The sequence below is a fragment of the Podarcis muralis genome, chromosome 11, assembly GCF_964188315.1.
Source record: "Podarcis muralis chromosome 11, rPodMur119.hap1.1, whole genome shotgun sequence".
NCBI classification, from domain to species: domain Eukaryota; kingdom Metazoa; phylum Chordata; class Lepidosauria; order Squamata; family Lacertidae; genus Podarcis; species Podarcis muralis.
Window position 1 is genome coordinate 47,084,726 of NC_135665.1, and position 17,216 is coordinate 47,101,941.

General features: G+C 43.0%; 1 protein-coding gene across 2 annotated transcripts in view; it reads right to left on the bottom strand.

Moving 5' to 3' along the window:
* Nucleotides 1-745: 745 nt before the first annotated feature.
* NNT (nicotinamide nucleotide transhydrogenase) overlaps nucleotides 746-17,216 on the bottom strand; it is a 55,782-nt gene continuing 39,311 nt past the window's right edge. For both annotated transcript variants that reach the window (XM_028748232.2, XM_077936397.1), the window contains exons 20-22: nucleotides 5,067-5,185; nucleotides 4,510-4,625; nucleotides 746-3,477 (exon numbers count right to left, since the gene is read on the bottom strand). In XM_028748232.2, coding sequence (XP_028604065.2) covers nucleotides 3,328-3,477; nucleotides 4,510-4,625; nucleotides 5,067-5,185 — 385 coding nt within the window. In that variant the 3' untranslated portion in view covers nucleotides 746-3,327. The remainder of the gene's footprint in view (nucleotides 3,478-4,509; nucleotides 4,626-5,066; nucleotides 5,186-17,216) is intronic.

The window sequence follows — 17,216 nt, forward strand, 5'->3', positions numbered from 1 at the left end:
CGTGCACATACATATTTCTGGTGGATTTAAATCCAGGACAAGATTGCTCAAATACTTTCCGCCTTTAATGAATGGCTGGATTCTAGGGCACAGTCTGAATGGACACAGTGAGGTAAAATGCTGAAACTCTGGATCAGTGACTGGATGGGAAGACTGGATGAGACCCTCCCCTCTCTCTCTCACTCCTGACTTCCATGGAAGAAAGGTGGGGAATATAAATAGAATCATTAAAATAAAAGCCTATTAATAGATGACAGGTTTCTGGAATGGCTAAATTGAATTTTATGTTTCCACGAAAAAGCAGACAAATGATGGAGAGTCGCGAAAAGCAGGCACTTCCTGTTATTGCCCTCTGGAAATGAGATTCACTAATTACTGCACTTGCTGTATAAGGATCATGAACACTCATGCATCAAGTTTGACATGCAATAAATAAGTAGAAGACTCCTTAGCTGGCAATAAAAGTGTGTGAAGGCAGAAGATGCTGGTGGGTTTGAAACAAATGGGGCAGTATTATTTTAAAGGCTCGAATCTATTTTTCTTTGCCACTTGCACTTCTAAGTGCATAGGTAACGGATTTCTGAAGGACTGGTTCAAGTTATTGGCCATTAAAGAGCTACGCAAACTAGCTGACTGCTAAAATGTGAAAAATAGCAATTTTGTGCCCGGTAAATTTGCATACACATCCCCACTTCAAAATGAAGAAAACCTGGTTTTTTGAAAATACTGCAATAAGGATGTGAGATTTGGTTCACTTTGTTTATTTATTTATTTTAATAATCCTCTCGCGTTCCATAATACAAACAATAGGAAGGTTAACATTGGTACTTCTGGTCCTCTTTACGAACTGCTTGTATATCATCAAATTAAAAGGCAACATTTTAGGCAAGTTGGAAACTGCAGCCTTTAAAGGCAGCACTATGCATTGCAAAACTAACTCGGATGATGCTCCTCTCTTTGACTATGTTAATGTGTAGGTTGTACAGAAATGGGAGGGCAATAAGACAAATAGCAAGACGCAGAACCTTATAAAAATGCACATTAAATCCTTATAGCTGCAATGCAGCATTCAATAAATAACGATACCAATTAACACACTGCAAACTTGATAGAAGATTGCAGCTGTGTACACATTACCGTATTTACGCTGGCTCCACTGCGTTCCCACTGCTGGCATTGAAAGCCAAGCGTACATGATGTTAACCGCAATCTATGTGTATCTTGTAGTTTCTTGATAAATGCTCCTATTTTATGTGCTTCCCTCAAACCAGATGCCATCCGATTTGAAAACGCAAGCTGCGGTTAAGATGCGTTTTGCGCAGCTCAGCCAGCCATTGCAAAAGTGCAGGTGGCAGCTTCCTTGAATGGGAGTCTGAGGGTTGCAGGCACAGAGGAATGAATCAGGCAATGTGCTTTGGGTGAAGACACCCCCGCCCCCTCTCTGGCGTGTACAGAAAGTGCTAATGTGCCTTAGGAATGGAAAACAACCTTGCTGCATTTGAAGCCACTAATGTGTGCATAGCCTGAAACCAGCTGGAATGGAGTCTTACTGGTATTCTGTAGTAACTGGTACGGTTATTTATTGCTTGCATGCGCCTATGAGAATATATGATTTTACATGGTCTAAACCAGGCATAGGCAAACTTGGCCCTTCAGATGTTTTTGAGACTACAATTCCCATCATCCCTGACCACTGGTCCTGTTAGCTAGGGATGATGGGAGTTGTAGTCCCAAAACATCTGGAGGGCCGAGTTTGCCTATGCCTGGTCGAAACCACTGAGCCTCTTGGGCTTGCTGATCAGAAGGTCGGTGGTTCGAATCCCCGCAATTGTTGTCGTTGTTGTTTTACTTTATATGGTTTTACAAAGTTCTGGATCTTTTTGCCATTTGCATTATTGTAGGGGGCGGGGCTCTGATGGTGTACAGGTTTGTATCTTTAGAAATGTATGGCACAACTGCAACACAATCAAGGTCCCAAACAGGTCCTGCTAAAACATAGCTGCCCAAACTTTGCATTGGAATGTTGAGGCTCAAATATTCTTATGCATCAGAATGACACTGAGTAAGGAAAGATGACAAGTTCTTTTATTAAAAAGAAAAAGAAAAGCCCTACTGAAATGAATGGGAGCTGAGAGAAAGGATCCCTTCTACTGGTTTACTGGGCCTGGAAGATCCTAGCTGGATCCAGTCCTCTGCTATCTACTGCTGTTTAACTTATGGGAATCTCACCATTAAAAAAAAGAAACTAACGGAGAAAAGGAGGTAGCTAAACGGACATAATTTTCATCTGCAATTAAATTAGAAGGTCACCATAAGCACAATGTTAAAAATCAGGATTTATAAACAGTCAAGTTGGGCTAAGTTTAACTCACTTCATAGTAGTCTGTCTTGCCCAGATGTTAAGGCTTTCTAACACAATTACAGCTATTTGTTTTGCCTCTGTCACCACGGACGGTTGCTACATCATTATGCAAACATGACAAATTCATTTTATTAGTCAAACATTTGAGTTCCACTCAAGTGCACTAAATAAAATCAAGGCTGCACTGGAAGTCAAATAACCCCCGATACCACTGAATTGTAGCTTCAATAGTAATCTTAAATTAAATTAAAAAGGAAGACCAGTAATCAGAATCTTTTTTTCTCCCTGAAGCTTATTGGGTTTCTATGCTGCCCACATGATTTTTTTTAATTAAAAATGTATTCCAGGTGGTCTAGAATTGTAACTATCCACCCCCACCCAAGCATTTGAAGTACGTTGGACAAGAAACCGCCCATATCCAGCATCTCAAACATGTCGGTTGTGAATGTATCAAAATGCATTTCAAAAGTAGCACAAAATAGATTTTAGAAAATCGTAAGTAAGAAGCCAGCCAAAATCTAAGATATCCAGCTAGGGGGTCTGAGATCTGGAAAAGAGCCAATCAGCTGAATTCTGTGTTCACTTGGAACCAATAACCAAGAACTGAAGCCAAATGACAAATTTTTAAAATGGCAGCAGCTGCCCCGCATGTATAAATGCTTCCCTTATATCTCGTGTCACACTAGATGGACAGATTCACCCCCAAATTCCTGAGTGTCATTGTGTTCCTCTGAAATGCACTGCATTCAAGAATTCTACAAATCCATGTTCCAGCCCCACAAGAGAGCTCACTTTGGGTCCCCCCCCTCCCCCTTATATACTGTTAGTTAAATTTTCACCCTTAACACTTTTTTTCCTGAACCTCTGTTTCAAGAACAACCCACGACTTTTGACGTAGATAACACATTTTAGATTTTTTTGTTCATACTGGCCAAAGGATAGCTTTTTAAACAAGAGGTGCTGGTTTATTTCTGGTAAGACTCCCTCACTTTGGCCTGCAGGGCATCACACGTCTTCTTAGCGTCCCCAAGCAACATAGCAGTGTTGGGCTTGTAAAAGATTGGATTGTCCACAGCTGCATAGCCAACACCTAGAGATCTCTTCATAACAATGACCTGAAACAAGGAAATTGTATTAGATATGGCACAGGTATAAATACTCAGCAACAACACAAAAGAAGGTGGTTGTTTATATAGAGCAACCCCATGGAAAAAAATTTATTTCAATACACATTAACTGTTCTGTTGTCAGGTTCGGACTAAAGGTTTCCCCCACCCATTTCAGAAAAGTCGACCATACTCTGTTAAGGGATAACTGCAACACTTTTTGTTTATTCAGTATGGGTGTGGCAAACACCGTATTTTTCGCACCATAAGACGCACCTAGTTTTTAGAGGAGGAAAGGGGGAAAGCCCCGTTTTTGGGGGATCAGCTCACAGTTGTGCAGCTTCTTTTGCAAAGGGGAAAAGCCCCCTTTTTTGAGGATCAGCTCAAAGTTGTTGAGCTTACTTTGCAAAGGGAAAAAATCCTGTTTTTATGGGGTTCAACTCACAGTTCTGTAGCTTCTTTAGGAAAGGAAAGGGAGCCGTTTTTACAGTTTCCAGACAGATAATCTAATCAGCCAGTCACATGTTGCTGGGGAATCAAACAGCCTCCATCTGCAGAACATTCAACAATGAAGGCCTGGGCAAGGGGCCGGGGCCAGAAAGGGACCCAGCGATTGACCGCACATTCACTACATAAGACGCACGGACATTTCCCCTTACTTTTTAGGAGGAAAAAAGTGTGTCTTATGGAGCAAAAAATTCAGTAGGTCCGAGAGGAGTTGGGGGACTAGAGTAACAGCTGTCTATATCATCAAGGCACTGATAGCTCCCTGCAGTGGGAGAAAGCAACAATATTCCACTATGTAGTTCCCAATGGGCAGAATAATTTGGAAGACACTCTTCCAGGTGAAAGGTTGCAAGTTTTCCCTGCCCTCTCAACAGTGCCTTCTAGCCTGTCCATATTGGAAAATAGTTGAGGAGAAAGTAGGCAGAAAATTTGTGGTAGCTTGGGGCATAATTAGTATTATGTTTCTAAATAAGATGACAGCTTTAAAGAGTTTAAGAAAACATGGAATTTCTGCCACAATGTTTTGGAGCCTACCTGCTTTGCTTTCCAAACTTCTAGAACAGGCATTCCAGCAATGATGGAGTTTGGATCTTCCTGGGCAGCTGAATTAACTGTGTCATTAGCTCCAATGACAAGGACTAGATCAGTTTCTGCATTAAGAATAAAGGGGGGGGGGGAGAGACCACATACAAACACACAAAATTATGAACAGAACTCAATATTCCAACAGTTAGCAGCTTGCATCATAGTAGCATGAAGATGCAGAAACTTCAATTTCTACATGGAGATATAAAACCAGTACAAGTGGACTTCCCCAAACTAATTATTGGAGAGTGTTAAATTGTTTTTCCTAGAAGCTTAAAAAATTAGATTAAAATGATAAGGAACAGCATGGAAATATTAATTTCCAGTGCATGCATTTAGTAAGGGAACGGATAACAATGACTTTTAACAGAGTGAGCCAGATAAGAATCTGACATAATTTAGACTGCAAATTTTCATATTGTAATCAAAGTGAAGTATTGTGAGCTAGCTTTTTAGAAAACAAAAACAGATGAAAGCAAAAACGGAATAGTGAGTGGCTCTCTCACCTGGGAAGTCTTCATTGATCTCTTCCATTTCTAGGACAATGTCGTACGGCACACCGGCTTCTGCGAGTAGCACATTCAGTTGCCCAGGCATGCGTCCGGCAACAGGATGAATACCAAACCTGAGGGTAGTAGGAGAAAGAGGCAATGAAATCATGTATGTGGTACATAATAAAATAAATAAAAATAAAATAGGAAGAAGCTTTAGAACATTGAGTCCATGTAGCTCAGTCCTGTCTGCAGCAGGGTGTCCCAAACTTGGGTCTCCAGCTGTTTTTGGACTACAGTTCCCATCATCCTGACCACTGGTCCGGCTAGCTAGGGATGATGGGAGTTGTAGTCCAAAAATAGTTAGAGACACAGGTTTGGGGAAACCCTGGCCTACACTAAGTACCAGAGACTCTCCAGGTTTCTCAGACAGGGTCTCTCTTCACCATACCTGGAGATGCTGAGGATTGAACCCTGGGTTCTACATGGAAAGCAGATGCTCTACCACTGAACTCTTCCCCAACTCTTCTCTTATTAATTGTCACAGCACATTATTTGAGTACAACCCCACATGTTAATGATAATAATAATGATGATGATGATGATGATGATGATGATGATGATGATAATTTATTATTTATACCCCGCCCATCTGGCTGGGTTTCGCCAGCCACTCTGGGCAGCTTCCAACAAAATATTAAAATACAATACTCTATTAAACATTAAAAGCTTCCCTAAACATGTTAAAGACGGAAACCGAAGGCTGAGAGGGTAAGTTAAGAACACAGGAACCCTGATGGGTCAGACCAAAAGCCCACCCAGTCCTGGAAGCAGATCAGCATTCTTCCAACCTGGTATTCAGAGGCCTGCTCTCTCTGGCACTGGAAAACGCCCATAGCCTTATCCTGTGTGTTAGGGATGATTAGGAAAGTGACAGAAAATGTAACTCCAAATGATATAACGGTGCAACCACACTTGGAATAATAGGTAGAGGTCTGGTCACTCAAAAAGGATACTGTAGAGCTGGGAAAGGTTTGCAAAAACCAACAAAAACGGGGTTAGCATGGTTTCCTAATGACAAAGCATTAAAGCATTCATTTAGTTTAGGGGGGGAAAGGTGAGTAAGGGAGACATAGAAGTATATGAAATTGTGAATGAAATGGGAAAGAGAAATAGGGTGAAGGTTTTTTCCTCCCCTCTCTTATATGTATAATACTAGAACCTGATGTCCCTCCAACGAAGCAGAACGGTGAAAGATTTGAGAAAGACAAAAGGAAGTAATTCTTCACACAGTACAAAGCTGAAATGATGAATTTGCAACAAGATGTTGTGGTGGCCAACATGCATTATGTGGACAGATTTAAGGGGATTGGACAATTTTATTGAATTTCGTTGAATAAGGCTATAAGGTAAAGGTAAAGGGACCCCTGACCATTAGGTCCAGTCGTGGCCGACTCTGGGGTTGCGGTGCTCATCTCGCTTTACTGGCCGAGGGAGCTGGCGTACAGCTTCCGGGTCATGTGGCCAGCATGACTAAGCCGCTTCTGGTGAACCAGAGCAGCGCACGGAAACGCCGTTTACCTTCCTGCCAGAGCGGTACCTATTAATCTACTTGCACTGGTGTGCTTTCCAACTGCTAGGTTGGCAGGAGCAGGGACCGAGCAACAGGAGCTCACCCCGTCGCGGGGATTCGAACCGCCGACCTTCTGATCGGCAAGTCCTAGGCTTCGTGGTTTAACCCACAGCACCACCCGCGTCCCCGAATAAGGCTATAAATGTCTGCTATTCATGATGGCTCCAGAAGCAGAGGCAGGCAGCGTGCCACTGAATGCCAGTAGCTAGGAGGCACCAGCAGGAAAGGACTGACCATTACCCTCATATTCTGCCCATGGGTTTCCCGTACGCCTTTGGCTGGCCACTGTGGGGAACAGGATAAAGCATGAGACTTTTCATCTCAGGGTCGTGGGTTCAAACCCCATGTTGGGCTAGAGATTCCTGCATTGCAAGGTGTGGGGCTAGCTGACCCTCAAAGTCCCTTCCAACTCTACAATTCTATGATTATTCTTGTATGCTTTTGTATAAATGAGTGATTGCTTTAATCACTTTAAAGGTTTAAAGGTTACTACTAACAGTGTCAATGTGAAGCTGTTGCCCGAACGAGTTTAGATTTGAGTTTAGAATGCTAGGTCTTTTAATTTTATTTGCATACTTTATAACAGAAGCCACAAGCCAATTCAACACTCCAAATTCCTCATGTATAAAACCAGTTCAAAGCAAGATGGGGATTTTTGCCTTTTAATAAAAAAAAATTAAAAATCCAAACCATGTCACAAAGCTGGCCCTGGGACTCTACCAAAGAACTAAGATCTGGGAGCCACTGATAGGCTTAAAATTTAGCTGAACTTGAAAAGCCTTTCACAAACACCTCAAGGATAAAAAGTCCTTGTGTGAAAAACCTCTGTCTACAACAATTCAACATGACATAGAGATTTTCTTTAGAGCCCAGATTCTGGCCCAAATAGTGAAGATTTAGCTGCTTCTGGATCAAGTCTCAAATACACAAGGACTGAACTGCTGAATTTATCAAGTTAATGGGGGTGATTGTTGCCATGAAATTATTGAAGAGATTAAACCTGTGGCAAGAAGAGGTGGGCAAGACCACCTGCTTAATTAACTCCACTTGGGAATTAAAAACATGTTTTTCAAAAGCTTTGCTTTGTATTCCTAGAACACCCTAGCCTGTATTTGTAAAACATGCAGGAGCTCTGGAGCAGGAGTGAGGAAAGTATAGAGAAGCTTCTCCCCACCTTATATAATTTCTAGCACTGTATAGGAAATTTGTCAACGCAGACACACTAGATTTGATTTGCTCTGTCTAAAACAGGGTTCAACATAAAACTAATACAATGGCAATTATGATGCTCAGTGTTTCATTATCATAAAAGGTAAAGGTAAAGGTACCCCTGCCCGTACATGCCAGTCGTGTCCGACTCTAGGGTTGTGCGCTCATCTCACTCTAGAGGCCGGGTGCCAGCGATGTCCGCAGACACTTCCGGGTCACGTGGCCAGCGTGACGAAGCTGCATCTGGCGAGCCAGCACCAGCACCGCACATGGAAACACCGTTTACCTTGCCGCTAGTAAGCGGTCCCTATTTATCTACTTGCACCCGGGGGTGCTTTCGAACTGCTAGGTTGGCAGGCGCTGGGACCGAGCAGCGGGAGCGCACCCCGCCGCGGGGATTCGAACCGCCGACCATACGATCGGCAAGTCCTAGGCGCTGAGGTTTTACCCACAACGCCACCCGCGTCCCCTTCATTATCATACCTAATCCTTAATATGAACATTTCTCCACCATTTTAGCACAGCGGCCAAATATTTTCATCAAGCTTTCTACAGAAATGTTGAAAACAAAACAAAGGACACCAATCTTGTGTGAGTACAGTCAAATTAGGCCACAGAAGCATAGGTGTAATCAAGATTTTCTTTTTTCTTTAAGGAGAACTCTTCCCATGCCCAGATCACCTAATTATCTGTGACAACCTGCTTCCAATATTTGATTTTGGTTGTTCAGAGAACTGGGTGAGTTGTGTTTAAGCACAAGTTTTGGTGGTGGTCCTGGAAAAGATGGTGGTGATATGGAAGGCCTGGTGTAAGCATATATTATCTGACAGACGGCTATTGAAGGCTCATGTATCTCCCACTGCCCTGTTTCACATTTCTAGAAAGAATCATTCTGCAGCGTTAAGGTGCTACTGGTGTTAGCACTAACCAAAGCTAGTTTACTTGCCGTGTTACGATTGCTCATCACCCAAGTCACTTGAGCATCTAAGGACTAAACAAGGCATGTTATATAGGAGATTCATGAACAGGATCTCTTCAAGGGATAAAAAATAGAGAGAAATCACAAGCAACTACAGGGAAACACTAAATGAGACGTTTCTTTGCCCTATGCTGTTTTGCAACTAAAAACCAGTACCTGCAGTGCTTCCTTGCCTTGAGCTAAAGAAAAATCAAAGTAGACCTTGTTCTCAGATGTCCTGTGACATGTCTCATTCAGCCCTAAAATTATCAATACAGGAAGTATGTATTCACATGTCTATAGTACTTCCAGGACAGTGTACATTTCTTCGTGCTGCTTCTAGATTTGTAGCATACTTTTTTCCTTTTATACATCTATGTACATATACTTCCCTTTAACTGAGCATCTCATGGAAATGTTTCTGCAATTTTAAACTAACTTGGAAGCAGCAATCAGTTTCCAGCCCTATTTTTAAAAACCAGAAACTTGGGGGACGAAAGGGGTAAGGAAGGCTGATAGAAACAGTAGGCTTTTTCCTCACAAAGCATGTTTGCAAACTGCACACAGCCTCAAGGATACTTTAGAGGGAAAGTAACTGCAGTCCTTCTAGCAAAGACCAGATGTAGAATCAGATATACAACAGCAAAACAAATAGGACAAAATATTAAGAAGCTTAAAGGTTCAGCCAGTCAGCCACTAAGTAATTCAAGCCATGTGAAACAGTTCTCCTCTTTCAAAAAAAATCCCTGCTGAAGCACAATAATTTTTAGAAGAACTCCAATGTGGATGTCTGTGTTCGAATTCAGGCAAAGGATGCAGTTCCCCTGTGTTTCCAATATAAGTTACCGTATTTTTTGCTCTATAAGACTCACTTTTTCCCTCCTAAAAAGTAAGGGGAAATGTGTGTGCGTCTTATGGAGCGAATGCAGGCTGTGCAGCTATCCCAGAAGCCAGAACAGCAAGAGGGATTGCTGCTTTCACTGCGCAGCGATCCGTCTTGCTGTTCTGGCTTCTGAGATTCAGAATATTTTTTTTCTTGTTTTCCTCCTCCAAAAACTAGGTGCGTCTTGTGGTCTGGTGCATCTTATAGAGCGAAAAATATGGTATATCTCAGCAGTTTTCATTACAATGCATCTTTTGGTTGCATGTTCTTACTCATCTCTCTTCTCCCTCCCTCAAGGTTTGGGAGGAACAATTGTTGTTTGTTGTTGCTTAGTTGTTTAGTCGTGTCCAACTCTTTGTGACCCCATGGACCAGAGCACGCCAGGCACTCCTGTCTTCCACTGCCTCCTGTAGTTTGGTCAAACTCATGTTAGTAGCTTTGAGAACACTGTCCAACCTTCTCGTCCTCTGTCGTCCCCTTCTCCTTGTGCCCTCCATCTTTCCCAACATCAGGGTCTTTTCCAGGGAGTCTTCTCTTCTCATGAGGTGGCCAAAATATTGGAGCCTCAGCTTCAGGATCTGTCCTTCCAGTGAGCACTCAGGGCTGACTTCCATTTTTGAGTGACCAGAACTCTACCTATTATTCCAAGTGTGGTTGCACCCTTATATTATTTGGAGTTACATTTTCTGTCACTTTCCTAATCATCCCTAACGTACATCCTATTTTGTCTTTCTCTCGTCTGGCGTGTTATGAACAGTAAGAATTTAAATTTGAGGTCTTGTTGGCAATGTCTTCCTTGGTTCAGAACCAGAAGTGGAAACCAATTTGCATTGTTGTATTGCTCCAAGGGGTAGAACCCAAACCAACAGATTCAAATTACAAGAAAGGAGATTCCGACTCAACATTAGGAAGAACTTTCTGACAGTAAGAGCTGTTTGACCGTGGAACAGACTCCCCAGGGAGATAGTGGACTCTCCTTCATTGGAGGTTTTTAAGCAGAGGTTGGGTGACCATCTGTCAGGGTTGCTTTAGCTGTGGTTGCTGCATTGCAGGGGGTTGGACTGAATGACCCTTGAGGTCCCTTCCAACCCTAAAATAAAATAATAATAATAATATTTATTTATACCCCACCCATCTGGGCAGCTTTCAACAGAATATTAAAATACAATAGTCTATTAAACATTAAAAGCTTCCCTAAACAGGGCTGCCTTCAGATGTCTTCTAAAAGTCTGGTAGTTGTTTTTATCTTTGACATCTGGTGGGAGGGCGTTCCACAGGGCAGGCGCCACGACCGAGAAGGCCCTCTGCCTGGTTCCCTGTAGCTTTGCTTCTCGCAGCAAGGGAACCACCAGAAGGCACTTGGCGCTGGACCTCAGCGTCCGGGCAGAACGATGGGGGTGGAGACGCTCCTTCAGGTGTACAGGACCGAGGCCGTTTAGGGCTTTAAAGGTCAGCACCAACACTTTGAATTGTGCTCGGAAACTTACTGGGAGCCAATGTAGGTCTTTCAGGACCGGTGTTATGTGGTCTCGACGGCCGCTCCCAGTCACCAGTCTAGCTGCCGCAATATATTATATTATTCTCAGTGTTTGTGCAAAACAGCATGTGCTTGTTGATTTAAACAGCTCAGCCATTGTGTACACAGAGTGAACGCGCTTTGAGCATTACGTGTGAATAGCTGAATGAATATACAACACCCCTGAAATTGCATGTGGAAAACTGTGGGTGCAGAGCTCAACTATTTTTGTACAGATGGCACACTAATTGAATGCAAGGTAGAAACACCCCTTATGCCTCACCGCAAGCAGAGAAGCCTGGGTTGAACACATTACAGGTTACAAAACTTTTAATCTCTCATTTCCCTTTACAGGTTCCTGTCTCTGGGGTCTATCCTCTCTAAACTCTGATTCACATGTATTCCAAGCAAGCGCAACACTCCTAAGGATGTTCGTATGTTCTCTCATTCATATCATATTTCTGACAAAAACAGAGAGTGTGTTTCTAGGAAAACTGCCAACCAAGTGGATACTGGGAACAGAGAGAGATTGCACGCACCGGGATAATCAGAGGCAGAGTGGCTAGCAGAGCATGTTACACAGCAAATTTATAACTCTTAGCAGTGCTCAGAAATGCTATTGAGCAAGCAGAGATAGGCATCGAGCAGATGTAGCTTACTAGGATCACTTATGTCTCAGAAATTTTGGCAGAAGCTGCAAGGATCGCTATTTGCACATAGGATTATTAATTAAATTACAGCAGACAAATTCTGTGACGGGTTGGACGCATGAACTTCCATTGTGTCAGTGCAGTGAAAGCCTATTATTTCCAGCTTTTTACAATAAGGACCTCTGGCTGCATTCCAGTTGGGCAGCCTCGCGCACACCAGTGGGGCTTCTCCACTGCTGAGTTGTAAAAATAACTAAATAACTAACTAAACCAACTAAATAAATAAATAAATAAATAACACCCCTAAAGAACGTCCTGTGCATCTGCCAAATTCGTAGCCAGCACTGGAGCCCCATCCACTGATAAGCTAAGCAAAGTCAGAGTTTGAACTGTGGTTAAGTTTAAGCACATTTTAGAGAAAGGCTGGAAATGGCCCCACTTTTTGAGGAAGTTGTCCTTGTGAGGATAGAGCCAGAGTCTTTGGCCACATCCATACTATGCACTGAAAGCACAAACTACCCCAAGAAGGAGCACATCATGTTCTGCGCCAGAGGTACTACCCCTCCCCTAACAGTTGATACACTTCAGTGCTGCTAACGCAGCAAAAACACAGTTTGGGGAGTGTGAGGAATGCTGGAATGGAACTTGTGAGTAGAGATCTTTAGTGCATCTACTTATGGGCCAAGATGGAAGCAGGGCATGTCCGGAGGCTGCATGGTGCAGCAACTTTCCAGAAGTTAAGCAAGACCAGTCTGTGGTCCAGGCACGTCCTGAGCAGAAGGACCACCAGGGCACAGTGTGTAGCCTACCATGAATTCTCTGGAGGAAAGGCAGGATTCCCAGTGCAATAATAAATTAAAAAACAAAGCACAGTCCTTATCACAGCTGTTAGACCTAACTGCCAAGCCACCTTGGGTGCTGTGTATAGCAGAAAAGTCAGGGAGAAGTTTCCTATAAATAACTAACTGAACAACAGAGTTTTGCAACTCCTTGTATGCAACGTGCGGACACAGGAGAAGGAGAACTGTGAAAGGATTTACAGCTCTTTCCGGATGCTTCTGATATCTCTGGAGTAGAACTGCATCCCAATGTCCAAATAGTCATGTGTATTTTAGGGTACAGGGCTTGGCTATGGTGGAGTGGTACAAACAGTTGTTAATTAAGCTGTGTTCTGGAGCTGCGAGACACTAAACCTTTGACTTACAAGGTTTGTGGTGTTTATCTTATGCCTTCAGTGGGGCATATTTACATTCTGCAGTTTAAGTACTCGCGTGGGGGGTGGATACTGTTTGTGATAATACTTGTTCACCTGTTCTCAACGTTACATGAATTCTAAATTCTAGAAGTGGCATTTAGTAGGCTGAATTAGTGAAACGTTTCAGTGTTTCAAACAAGACATATAACATATTGTGGAGAACATTAAATTGAGTGAAAATAGTTTACACAGACTATTTAAAAGAATCCTAAAGGGTACTGTAAACTAAAAAAAGGAGCCTTCAGGGCCCTAATATATTAATGGTGCAGAGCCAACAAATTCAGCATGGTTCCATAAAGACTTGGATTCAAATCCCAACTCCCATGCATGCAGTGGAACGGATGAATGATGGTGTTGCTCACACCAGAATTCCCAGTCTGCAAAAATGGAAACAGTGACCTGCCTTATAGAACCGGGAATTGCATGAAATACTGCTCCCTACCAAGGGCTCAATAAGAGCCTGAGATCAGATCCAGAATCTGGTTTTGAAGAACGACATAGGCCCTGGGAATGAACAACTTGGAGCAGATGCAGAGCACACTTTCCTTTGTAAAAATGCCAGAGCTGCCCTGTTGAATCAGGTCAAAAAGCCAATCTAGCTGGGCAACTTGTTTGCCCCAGTAGCCATAATAGATCAGAAGAGTCCTGCTGAATGGGGTCAAAAGCTCATCTAGTCCAGCATCATGTTCTCACTGTGGCCAAGCAGATTCCTGTGTGAAGCCTGCAAATGGGACATGACCACAACAGTGCTCTCCCTACTTGGGATTCACAGTATAATGCCTTCAACAGTTCACCTCTAAGAATTCACAAATAGACCTGAAAACCCCCTTTTCTGTTGTTGGAGACATCCTATGACCCCCTTCCCATCCTTGTTCAGTGTGATTCTTGTCCCTAGCCCATGAGTGGCGATGGCAGTAGTGGGTGTTTGCTTGCTGCTGCCTTGACTGATGATTCTGGGAGTCAGTGTACCTGCTCTCTATTTGTCACATACCATTTGCTTCCCTTTCAGGAAAGCGAGGCTGGAAATGATGCCTCCCCAGCTAGAGGGTAATTTTCTGATACTTCAATTCCAATTCCACTTTTGCTTTGTTAAAAACTTCCGTGACTTCAATGGGACTTGGTTGCAAGCAACTGTGCTCTTAAGATCACAACCTTGGTGGATGACCGCTGCTTGCTGCTCTGCTTTCATCGTTCAATTAATACCAGCATCTAGTGCAACAACCATCTCAAAATAAAAGAACAGCACAGGCAGAGGTTTGCTACCACCTCACTTTGAACCCAGTGCTTATCGAAAGAGCCTGCTCCTGTTTTTCCCTGCAAGTTATTTAGCCATTAGGCTTCCGGCAAAAATCAACCCAAGGCAGGGGGAAAATGTCTTTGGAAACGCTTCCTTGAGAAACTTAGCACATCCATCACCAAGATACTTACTGTATTACGCAGTAAGATACAGACAGGGAGAAAACAGCAGGAACTTATGTTACAGGCACATATTTTTTTTTGCCTGGTTTTAGTAATACGTTAAAGATGCAACCCGGCTGCAAAGGAAAACCTTATGTCAAATGGTGATGTTAGGAAATGCTGTTTCCCTCCCAAAATCTCTCCTACGCTTCTGAGTCGCAAGTCTCAGTATTAACATTACATGTTACACAATCTCTGAGGGTTTTTTCTTTCTCTTCTGGAACATGTTATGGCTATGCGCAAAATCACAGCGTCTCTGAATCACAGACATCAGGCGTGCCATCGGGATGACAGATGCAATTTTTTTCTTGGCGCAGCACAGGTATTATACATTGATGACCATCGCATGACTGTGCTGGCATTTATTTGTCACAGATGTGCAGGCAATGCCACCGCATCTGGGGCGCGGCGCTGTCCTGAGGCTCTGTGGGGCTGGCAGGAAGCGCGGGGCAAGCAGCTGCACTCAATGAACGCCATGGGTGCACCAGAACGTGATGAAAGACCCAACATGCCGCAAACAGTAAATTCAGACTTCTTTCATATAAATCCCTTCAGGTAACTGCTGTGGCAAACGCTTGCCAAAATGGGCTCTAGCATCTACTCCATTCACATTTATTCTGTGCAGAGCTGACGCAGAAAGGAAAGTCTTTAGTGCTTTGTGTCACTGAGTTTCAAAAAAGAAAGGAAATTGGGGGGGGGGGGACTGAAACACTAGCTCACACAGGAGCCAAAGGGAAAGAAAAGATGGGTGGAGGAGAGAGAGAGAATAGCAAGCACTCTGTTTTGTTAAAAGTTGGTGGGCCACACTCCTGGTGTTATAAAGAAGCAATTGTGGCTTAGAACACAGTAGCAAGCATGGTCATGCTACACCTGGAAATAGAAAAGGAACTTGATATTGGGTCTGTGGGCTTCTGCCTCCTCCTAAAGCTGCTGATTTTCTAAAGCTGCCAATTCTAGATCTTCCTTTCTTCCTTATTTACTTACTGCAGGTGTCCTGAATTCTGCCCCCCTCCTCTTACCAGGCCGGCACTTTCTGAATGCTGGCTTACTCACTGCAAGTGTGGGAGGAATGATTCCCTACATGATCAATGAAATGTCAGAATTATCCCTAAATGATGGCAACATTTACACTTCTCTGGAAGTGGCAAAACCCATTTTGTATTAATTGTTGGATGATCCAACAGCAGCTCCCTGTTTCAAAGGAATTCAATGGGCAGCACAAGCAGTTCTGGCATTTTAAGCATCAACCCACGTTCACCCAAATGAAAAAGTGGTCAACAATAATGCCATAATGCCCCCCCATTCTGAATGATTATCTATGGAAGGCAGCTTCCATGCGCTATTAATACACACACCACAAACAAGCAGAGGATTGCATAAACCATCGTGTTGTTCCAGAAATTAAGAACCACAGAACCAACTTTATTAATAAAAGACCTAATCAAACCAAGATCAAGCCAGCTAAGCCTTAGACTTCAAATACGCCAATTTAAAACTCCCTAGGGCCACATAATCATTTGTGAGAAAACCATCTAGCATAGATGAGAAAGGCCAGCAGAGAAGGAGAAATTTGCATCCTACCCTAGAGAAAGTTCCATAGTTGTGGAGCTACCACCAGAAAGTTCCTCTCACATCTGCCTATATATTTTATCTCACTTGGGGGCAGGCATACAAGGAGCTGCAAGGCTGAATGGTGAAGTTAGATAAATTGGTCCCAAGTTGTTTCTGGTTCTACACAGTGCTTTGCTTCTAGAAAAAATGTGCCGGTACTCACCATGAAGTTGTTACAGTTAAGTGCCACACTTTTAACCAGTGCTTGGGGAGCAGTCGGTACTGCGTATCCCCTGAGTACCCCCAGGAAACAATGAGCTGGTTCTACAGGTGAATACCAGCACCTCAAATTGGGCTTAAAATCCCAATTTACAACATAGGATGCACATGTTCATATTATAAACAAACAAACATTGGGTAGAAGAGAATAGCCTTAACTGATTTTCTTTAAACTCTTGACTTACTTCGAAAGAGTGGGTTCTAGGATATATTTATTTCATAAAATTTCCATGCCACTTGCTTGTAAACAACAAAACAAAACCTCAAAGCAGATGCTACCACTAAAAAAGCTTGTGTGTGTGTGTGTTATGTATAGATAAGATACTGAAGGAGAGAGATGTTCCCCTAACACAGTAGCTACATTTGGATGGCTACATCTTGGCTTAATAAGCCAAAATATGAACAAGTCTCATGGCCCCAAGTGCAGCTGCTTTGATGCTACCCTGCCTGAATGGGAAACAAGCCAGGGAGTCCTCAACAAACTATGAACAGCTCCCAAACAGGGTAGAGTATGAAACCATGGTGTAAATTCGGCTTTATGCCTTCACTTTTCAGGAAGCCACTGACCACAGTTCCCTGGTTCCAATATTAACAGGAAACAATGGTTAGCTGAATATTGCCTCGTTTCCTGGCTTCTGTGAGGAAGAAGTGAAGGAACTGCATGCAGAACGGCAAGGGTTCTTCAGCTGGAAATACAATCGTCTCAATGAGGCTGCTTAATCATCAATACCTCTTTGTGGTTTTCAAAACAATAAAACCACCTATCCTCTGTG